The sequence below is a fragment of the Giraffa tippelskirchi genome, chromosome 7 (assembly GCF_054371585.1).
Source record: "Giraffa tippelskirchi isolate mGirTip1 chromosome 7, T2T-mGirTip1v1.2.pri, whole genome shotgun sequence".
Classification (NCBI taxonomy): Eukaryota; Metazoa; Chordata; class Mammalia; order Artiodactyla; family Giraffidae; genus Giraffa; species Giraffa tippelskirchi.
In genome coordinates, this window is record NC_137281.1 from 113,450,822 (window position 1) to 113,461,262 (window position 10,441).

Below are 10,441 nucleotides of genomic sequence, written 5' to 3' on the forward strand. Positions count from 1 at the left end.
CTAAGGTTCAGGAAACTCCAAAAGTTAAGATCCCTACACCTAATAAAAGTAAAAAATTGGTAAGTTTGTATAAGAAATGATATCTGCTTCATAACTGTGAAATTCAGTTTGACATTCAAACAGAAAGTTGAGTTGGAATTCAGGAGACAAAGATTTTTAAATTGTCCATGAATTATTTGATTCCTATGCTGCAGTCTATTTTTCATTACTTATGGTAAAATGGATCACTAAATAATACATAAATAATACAATTTCTTGGAAATTCCCTGGTGGTCCAATGGTGAGGGCTCCACACTTCCAGAACAGGGAGGCCCAGGTTAGATTCCTGGTCGGGAGACTAAGATCCTGCAAGCCATGCAACGTGGCTAAAAAAAAAATTTTTTTTCTCAGTTCAAGTTTCACTGATTTTGAATATGCAGTAAATCATATAGTATTCATGAGTTTTTAAGTTCAAATTGTAAAATAATTATACTGTAAGTACTGGTCATTGGAATCAAAGAGAAGAATGTAGGTTTTTTTCAAAATAAAAGCTAAAAAACTTAAGGATCCTTTCAACATGCTTTTAATTCTGGCTCCAGCAAATAAACATGTATTACAAGCTATTGTAAATCATGTTTTATATTCAAATTTCTTATAGGTAATATTCATTTATTATTAAAAATAATTACTATACTTAAAAATACTAAAAATTTAACTTTCTACTTGCCATCAGTATTTCAAATCAGGAACATTTAATAAGAGACAAGCTTCAACTTCTAGCAATTTGCAACACTATTACCATCAATGTTTATCATAACTCAAACCCACACTCAGAGTAATATCGAGGCCTATTTAAAAATGTTTAACCATCAGAAATTATAGATGTGTCCATATATATTAGATTTTCAAGAATGTTCTATTTTATACGCAATTCAAAGGATTATAAAACAATGAAGAATGTTGTTCCAGTGAAATTTTCCCAGTAAAAGATTCATGAGTAAAAGAGGACATCTTTAGTTCAAATTTCACTGGACTTATACTTAAGCAGCTCAGCAAACTTACCAATGCTGAAAAACCTACTAAAGAAAAAGTAACAGTGAAATTTTTATATTAATTGCTTGCAAGATAAATGAGAATAGGATAAGGTAAGAGACCAGTTAGAAGGTACACAAGATGGAAAGTGGCCTGAATTAGGATAGTGGCAGGACAGAGAAAACTTACGAATTTTTGAAAATATTAAAGAATATAGCCAATAAACTTTCATGGCTAAGGCAAGCTCACTTACCACAGAACTCAAGAAAGGCTCTGAAATTGGAAGTGTCAGATTATTCAGAGGACATGGGATAAAACATATGGGGCTGAAAACAGAACAAATCTGTGCAGAGTAGATCCCCAGGATTTGTTCTAAGGAATCATGATTCATGACATGTATTTCTGCTTCTCTGACTTTATCACTAGCTCTTCTTCCACCCTGGTTTGTCCCACGCCTATTGTCCACCAGGTGTTATCTTTAATTTTAACTTTCCAACCAATATCTGAACTAAGAGCTCAGGTTCTGGAGTGGGTATCAACTTACCTTGGCTAAGTTATTTGAACTTTATGTACCTCCATTTTCTATGTATATAAAACAGGAACAATATCTACACAAGGATCTTTGAGAAAATTAAAACAGAAAATGCATATAATACATATAAAATACTTAGCAGAGTATCTGGACATAAAAATAATTGAGTACTTAGGGTTATTATTATTAATCTTAGGTGGTACCCTAAGATTACTGATACTACCTGTGTGCGAATGCTACCTGGGACTCAACATCAGCACGGACAGAAGGAGAATGGGAAAGTCTTCCACTGAAGGACTACTCATAGCAGAGGGAGAGGAAAAAATGAGGACATCACTAATAGGACAACCACCACAGGGAGCATTCATATCATCTGCCCATTTCCACTTTATCTCACAAATACAGAGATATTACACCAATGCTAATTTTTAGGGCTGACTGGAAATGAAAACTTCAGAAGTGCTGCTTGCATCTTTTGTGTAAACAGACTCCACCACTGTGTAAAGTTTTTATCTCTCCTTAAAGGATCTATATTTAAGAACAAATAGGGTGGGCAGAGAGTAAAATGGAATCTTTGGCTCACCATCTGTTTTTCCATTTTTATAAGTAATACACTTGGAAATCCTCAAAAGAGCTTTGTGCCTACTTTAGGAAAAGGGGAATATGAAAAAATTTGTGTGGCTACAATATTCCTATAAGTCAGGAAGTAAAAAAGAGAAAGTAAAACCTAGTCAAAAGTAAAAAGAGGTATCTGTGTAAAGGGTCCAAGAAAAGAAAAGTCACCAGGAGGGAAGGAGAACTAGAGCAAAAGCTTTCTGGGAAGAAGCTCAGCCTCTGCAGGTGATAATGAGACAGAGGATATGTCCATTTGAATTTCACTGAATTTTCTGCTAATGGCCTTCTGCTCATTTTGCTATTGGGTCACTCATCTTTTTCTTTCTAATTTATTTATCTATTTTTAAATATTTATTTATTTGGCAGCATGTGGGATCTAGTTCCCTGACCAGGGATGTAACCTGTACCCACTGCATTGAAAGCATGGAGTCTTAGTTACTGGGGGCACCAAGGAAGTTCCTTTTCTAATTTATGGGGGTTCTTTGTAAATTGAGAAATTACCCCTGAGACACATACAGTAGTCTAACAGATAATTCTCTCAGTTTGTAGTGTGTGTTTTGACTTAGTTCCTGGTGAAGGTTTTTGGGGGAAGGGGTATATTTTTGTCTTTTTTTTTTTTTAACCTTATGCTCTTCTTTTTTTACTGAATCAAATATATCAATTCTTCTTTTACAGTTTCTAGATTTAATGTCTAAACCTAGGAGCAAACAGCCTAATATAAACAAACTTAAGAATCCTGGTGTTCCTCCCTTGATGTGGAGTAGGAGATCACTTCAGCTCCTGCTAAGCAAAGAGAGAAGAATTTTCCACCCAAAAGGGCTAGGCAGGAGAGAAGATGTGCACATCTTAAATAGAAGATATTGAAGCACATCTTAAATAGAAGCACATCTTAAATCATAATAGTGCATTTAGACTTTCACTAACATGTTACATACCAATTAGGTATTACAATACTGTATGTCCTCTACTACAAGTACAGTATAAGTTATATATACATATATATGTCTATATGGACTTCCCTTGTGGCTCAGCTGATAAAGAACCCACCTGCAATGCAGGAAACCTGGGTTTGATCCCTGGGTTGGGAAGATCCTCTGGAGAAGGGAAGGGCTACCCACTCCAGTATTCTGGCCTGGAGAATTCCATGGACTGTATAGTCCGTGAGGTCGCAAAGAGTCGGACATGACCGAGCGATTTTCACTTCATCTCATATGCCTATATATATATACTTTTTTTCTTGAGTATGTAGGCCTTAAACCTATATTCTTCCTATAAGAAAACAAAAGTGTGACAAAGGAGGGACTCCCTCTGTTATTCAACATGTCTCATGATATAAAAATATTAATGCAGAAGATTTTAAAAATGTTTTGTAATGCAAAAGTTAAATCATATGCAAAAGTAGAAAAATAACAGCACAATGACAAGTACCCATCACTCAGATTCAACATTTATAGTATAGGTCAGTATCATCAGAAAGTAAATTTTACATTTCTTCTGACTTGTTGATTTTTATAAATATAACTGATTAATTGGGTCACAGTCCTCAAGTAAACCTATAAATGGCACTGTTTTTGATAGATAAAGTGAAAAATTAAAGAAAAATTATTTAAAAACCACCAAAACCAGTCTCTTTTAAAGAAGCAAATGAAAATGTGTTCCAAGACATAAATTTTAGTCAATTTACCTGGTGTCAGTTAAGAGAATTAGAAAATTTGCGCTCAAATTAATTAACAGATTTCCTTCTTTCTTGATTTACTGGATTATCACAGGTCAACTATTTTACAGATTATTAATGATCACCTATTTTCCATCAGTCCTAAACCAACACTTCTAATTAAAACTCCAACATTTCCAAATCAGTACTTAACCGTGTTTGATCATTTTACCTGTCATCTCTCACTCAGAATGATGGCACTTCCTTCCTTCGAATTACTCAAATCCTCCTAATGTATTCAGTTTATTGATTTCTTTCTTTCTTTTTTTTTTAAGTTTCCCAACCAGGGACTGGAGAAGGCAATGGCACCCCACTCCAGTACTCTTGCCTGGAGAATCCCGGGGACGGTGGAGTCTGGTGGGCTGCAGTCTATGGGGTTGCACAGAGTTGGACACGACTGAAGTAACTTAGCAGTAGCAGCAGCAACCAGGGACAGAACCTGTGCCCTCTGCAGTGGAACTGAAGAGTCCTAACCACTGGACTGCTAGAGAATTCCCTATTGATTTTTCTCATTGGTTCATTCTCCCCAAAAAGAGATGATCAACTCTTTTACTTTCAACCCTTAACTCCATTGATTCGCAATGAATCAACCCTTGAAAAACCCAATACTTGATAATCCTAACCAGCCATTCTTCCTGCTCTTGTTTCCAGAGATAAGAGAACTAATGGGGGGAGGAGCAAAATTGACATAGTAGAAGGTTTAAAAGAGTACCCCAATTTATCCATGGCCACTTACAACTTTCTACTTATGCCTCAATTCCTAGACATAATTTCCAATGAGATGAGAACTTCTTTAATATACAACATAATATTCTCACAAAATCACTCTTTGATGCTTTGCAATCTCTCCTCTTAATTACTGGCAAGTTCAACAGTTATTACTGATGAGATCAACTGTTATTCTCCCAAAATTGAGATTGAGGCCTCAATTTTCACTTCTCTCTCCACTTTAATTAACATAACCTTGTCTTTGTATCTTCTTTCCATTACTTCAGGGTAAAAAAAAAAAAAAAAAAAGATTGTTGCTCTTTTCCTCTGAAGAGAATTTTACTACCTCTGAGGATTCCAGGATATCCTAACTTTGTAATGCCCTGTTCTCATACCTGTCCTTTTTGGCAACAATCTTTCCTACTTTACCAGTTCCTTGACAGTGTTGCATTTGACAATAAGTCACTTAAAAAAAAAAATTAAGAGTATCTCTCCCAGACTACTGTTATGACATTGTCCCATTTCTAGTTCTCATTTACATCTCAAATTGGGCCTATACTGGTTTCTTTTATACTCTTTCATCTTTACTGCTTAGCATTCCCTTCTCCCCACCAACTTTATTTATATTTATTTATTTGTCTGTGCTGGGTCTTCATTGAGACATGCAGGACCTTTTAGTTGCAGCATGCAGGATGTTTAGTTGCGACATTCAAACTCTTAGTTGCAGCATGTGGGATCTAATTCCCTGACCGGCGATGGAACGCGGGCTCCTCTGCACTGGGAGTGCAGTCTTAGCCACTGGACAACCAGGAAAGTCCCTCCCCAAATAGTTGAGAACTACTGTTCACCGTTTTCTATGGAGAATTAATTTATTCTCATAGATACCATACTTAAACCTATGCAATAATTCTCCAATTCAATTTTTCCCATAATTTTTACCTCTTTTCTGAGGCCCATTCTATTCTTCTGAAGGTATAATAAACATTTATATTTTTATGACTTACTGTTAGTAAGACAATTCCAACCTGACACAACCAAACTTTGCATCAACTTTCCCATCTAAAGCACATTCTCTATCTTTTGAATGATCCAAGAAATTCTCTATTACTCAAATTGGAAAAAGTGTCACATCCTTAATTTCCTATATCCAGTTAGTAGTCAATCCATCATTTAGGCTGTGTGACACTACCCTCATCAAAGAGAAGGGGCAAAGAATTCCCCATCCAAAAGAGTTAATCTCATCAATTCTTGTTGCTACACTTACTACAGTTTGACTTCTAGTTTAATCTCAAAAGAAAAGATCTCTTTCATTATGTCATTCCTTTATCCAATAATTTATAATAGCTTCCTATTATCAACTATATATAAAGTCTAAACATGCCTAGTAATGGGTCCTCTGAAATCTGACAATTACCTTCACACCCTGAAAGAAAATTAAGTCACTCAGTCATGCCTGACTCTTTGTGACCCCAAGGACTCTAGCTCACCAGGCTCCTCTGTCCATGGAATTCTCCAGGCAAGAATACTGGAGTGGGTTGCCATTTCCTTCTCCAGGGGATCTTCCCAACCCAGGGATGGAACCGAGATCTCCCGCATTGCAGGCAGACTCTTTACTGACTGAGCCACCAGGGAAAACCTTCATACTCTATTTACTATTTTTCTCTACAACTGCATTTCTCAAACTTTTTGGTCTCAAGACTCTCTTCAATCCTAAAAAATCACTGAGGATCCTAAAAAGCTCTAGTTTAAGTGGATTCTATCTATCAACATTTACTATACTAAAAATAAAAATTGAGAAAAATTTTAAACACAAGAATGCAGAACACACATTCCATTAACCGTCAGGGCAAGGATGTCATCACATATCATACAGCTTGCAAAACTCTATTGACACTGAAAGAATGAGAGTGAAAAAGTCAAAAAACAACTAAGTACTATTTTGAACAGTACTGACCTCAGAAACCCTGGCTCACTTTTAGGACACTGCTCTATTCAACCTTGCTTCTCTTAATACATCTCCCTATCAATCACTGACGATTACTGATGAGTAATTTTTGTGTGCATCAATAACTGTAAGGCAGAAAAAAAAAGGCAAGAACCAAAGACTTATAAAATAATCTTGAAGCTCTTTGGCATGCTTTCTCATTCAGAGTCTAACCTAACATCAATTTTATTTCCTGCTACTGCCATTTCCTTCTCCTCCTCTGCCGCACTCCAACCAAGGTTGGAATCCCCAAATAGAACAAACCTTTTTCTGCTTCAGCATCTTTGAATACACTAGTCCCTCAGACTGAAAAGAATTTCTTTTACTCACCCATCAGACCCACTACATAGGTTACCTCTTCTATGAAGCTCTCCCTTGACACATTCCACTCCCACTTACACTTTTCTCTGTAATTCCACAGCATATTTCTCTGTAATTCCATAGCATAATTCCACACTGCACTGGGATTATTGTTTATATGTCTGTCTCTGAATCAATATTAAGCTACATGAGGGCACTCTTGCATCTTACTCATCTCTGTATTCTATTATCTCACATAAAGTGGGAACACAAACGTTATGGTCATTCACTTGAAGCTGTCTTTTGAAGACCAATCCAATGCTCATCTATCCTCAAATATTTGAGACCACAGCGCTTGCTCTTTCCTTTGAGCTTCTGCAGTACTATGTAGAAACTAGGAAGTGAGAAAAGCCTAAAGGAAACAGTTACTCCTTCAGATAAACAGACTGGAGACTTTGGCTTAAAGGATGAAATCTAACTCCTTAGTCTAACATTCAAGGTCCTTCATCAAGTGGCTCTTCACCTTTTCAATCTTATTTTCTATTATCTTGCAATATGAACTTTTCACTCCTGTCATCCAAAACACATACACACACGTATTAATCATTCTGTTTTCATTCCGTTTTGTTTATATCCTTCCCTCTCTCAGGATTCCCATTTTTCTGTTATTCTAAATCCTACTTTTTCCTTAAATGCTTCCTTCAAGATATAAAAATTTCATGAAGCTCTCTGGAACTATGCCAGACTAAAGGAAAATCTCCCCTCTGGGGATGTCTAATGCATTTCAATAGCTTCCTATAACCTAGTATTTATACTATATTGTCTTGCATTGTTCTTTAAAATAATTTCAAGTAAGTCAGTGCTGCAGTTCCAAATAGCTCAATAGCTCTTCAAGAGCAAGCAATCTCCACTCAAAACATTTGAGTGCCATTATGTACTTGATACTGGTAAAATTTCTAATCTTATTTCTTTTGCATTATCCCTTGCTAGACAGGAAGATGAAGGAATTTCATAAACACTATTCCCTTTACTTGATTTTCTTTCCAACTGGTCACAATAATCCAGGTTATTTTTTTCTAGGGAACATTTTATCTATAGATACAGCTCTCTATTTGACAGTAAAATACGTGCTCTAAAATGCATCTTCTCAGCACTCTAAAACTGCAAGCTTAAATAAGACACTTCATGTACAGATAACTCACTCCTGAGTCCTCAGTATAGCTACTTTTGAAGGGCCCTTCCCTCTTTGCTCCTTTATCTTGAATATATCTTTTCTTATTTGTTATTATAATTTTAGCTCTCTTAACCCATTCTGTGTGGTTATGGGTAATAATGCTAGACTATTTAACTAGAGTCAAAGAAATGAGGCAAATGAAAGCCATCCACAAAATAAAAACAATCTTTGAAAACCAAGAAGTTATGGTAATAAGGTCTCAGGCCATTACTTTTCCTTAAATGGAATTTGTCTAAGGGGCCACATCTTCCCTATTACCACGTCCTTAAGTATCCACACCCAAATGGAGCATAAACATAACCATCAAAACTTGCTCCCTGATATAACGGGTTGATGATAACTTCTGAAGGTGATTTTGTCCAGTTCTTCACACTTTCGCATATGGGATAAAGTCAGTAAGAAAGAATAACAGAAAAATATAGTTAAAAAACAATCAAAAGATTTAGGATGCTCTAAGACCTGGCTGTTTCCAAGTGTATCAGCCACAGCTGAATGTTGAACGCTAATCACTAAACGCTAGAAGAAAGATCTTAGGTTGCCGGCAGTTCTTTCTGACATACATGAGAATAATCCTTCAACAAGAGAGTCTCAGAGTGAGTTTCGTGTAGGAAGAAACGGGGATTACTGATGAATGAGGAAAGAAAGGAAGAAGACATCAAATGACAATGCAGCAGCTCCCTCACACCTTTTACCCCTCCCCAAAAGCTGTAGGAAATAGAAGCTGCGGAATGTACCTTCCAAGCCAGAAGCAAAACATTGAGGATGGCCAGTAAAGGGCAGGGGCCATTCTCATTCTGGGTGATGATAGGTGTGTTCTCTTCCTTCCACTGGATCCACTTGATATGATAGACAGACTGTCCCGGGAAGCGTTCCTTGGAGGCCGCCAGCACCTGGGCTGTCTCCCCTTCCTCCTCCTCCACCTCCTCCTCTCCACAAAGGGGCACAGCCCCGGGCAACACCGCCGCGCCCTCCTCCTCCTCGGGGACCCTGTTCTCAGCTCCTTCCTCACTATTAAACTCGGAGCTACTGGGGAAAGAATGTAGGTTAGAGAACGACTCCAGGGAGTCCAGGCTCGGCGATTCCCCAGGAGGGCTCGGGTCGCTGCAACTGCTGCTGAGGCCGCCGCCGCTGCTGGGCTCCGAAGGGCCCGCTGCCGCCGACTCTTCCTGGCAGGTGCCGGCGGGATCCGGGCGGGCGCCCGCGTCTTCGGCTGGACCCAGCCCATGGTCAGCTCCGGCCTCGGCTGTCTCCGGGGAGGCGGTCACCTTGTGCTGCCCTCTTAGAGGCTCCTTCTGGGCAGCAGGACTCTCCAAATCGCTCTCCTTCAAGTCCAAGCTCGGGAGCGAGCTGCAGGGTACCAGAACCTGAGGAGAGCCGGCGGGAGAAGCCGAGTCCGAGAGGCTCCTCCCGGCGGCCGCCGCCCCCTGCCCCTTCCCGCCGCTGCTCTCCGCCGCCCATACTCCAGGACCATCCCCAGCGGCGAGCCTGGTCTCTTGTTGCCCTTCCTGCGGAGAACCTGTCCCTGGCGCTGGCCCAGCGGCCACCCCGTGTTCTAGCGATTGCAGGCTCTCGGGGCCGCTCTCCATACCCAGCCGCCCGCCCCTCGCTCTAAAGAGACCGCGGCGGGTTCTCCTCAGACAGCGCCTCAGACGCCATGACAGCGGCACTGGCAGCTACAGCGCCCTTGCGCGGCCTCGGCCAGGCACGTCACGGGGGAGGGCATCGGGAGCGCGCGCGCGCGCCGCCGCGCTGTCCGTGGGCCCTGGGCGTGCCTGCGCGTGCCTGCGCGCCGCCGGGTGAAAGGGACACTCGCAGCGACCGCCCACGGGGCTCCGCCTCGCCTGCGCGCCCGCGAGCTCTTGCCAGAGCGGGGCGTGGAGGGCGTGGCTAGGAGGGCGTGGCCAGGAGAAAAACATCCTCTCATTTTGTGGCCGGAAGTTGAACTCTGGGGCAGCTAGACCGCGCGCGGCTTCTTTAAAGGCGAGCGAGGAGGCGGTCAGCTCGGGTGTGACCCTTCGGAGCTGAGTCTTGTGTGGTTCAGCCTGGGGCCGAGGGATGGGGAGCTGGCAGCAGTTGTAGTATTTGGAAAAGAACTCATCCCTGAAAAGCTCAGGAGATTTGTTTCCCCAGGTTGTAATATGAAAAATTGAAGGAATTTCTTACGAAATGTAAATTTTAAAGGCTGGGATCCACTCAAGGTGTTTGGATTACTACACTGCACAATTTCCAGTCTCTCTTGGTTTTGGCTGAGAAACACCCTGCTCCTCATCAGCTACTGGGGAAAATGTTCGCTCTACATGAGGCGTCAGTGCGGTTGTGGATATTGGCCTGCATGGCAAAAAA

At 40.3% G+C, this 10,441-nt stretch overlaps 1 protein-coding gene across 4 annotated transcripts in view; it reads right to left on the bottom strand.

Moving 5' to 3' along the window:
* Positions 1 to 9,788, bottom strand: part of MINDY2 (MINDY lysine 48 deubiquitinase 2) — a 71,581-nt gene extending 61,793 nt beyond the window's left edge. For all 4 annotated transcript variants that reach the window (XR_014059445.1, XM_081510070.1, XM_081510071.1 and 1 more), the window contains exon 1: positions 8,833 to 9,788. Coding sequence is in view for 3 of the 4 variants with exons in the window: in XM_081510070.1 (XP_081366196.1) it covers positions 8,833 to 9,684 (852 nt within the window). In the remaining variant the exon portion in view is untranslated. The remainder of the gene's footprint in view (positions 1 to 8,832) is intronic.
* Positions 9,789 to 10,441: the final 653 nt, after the last annotated feature.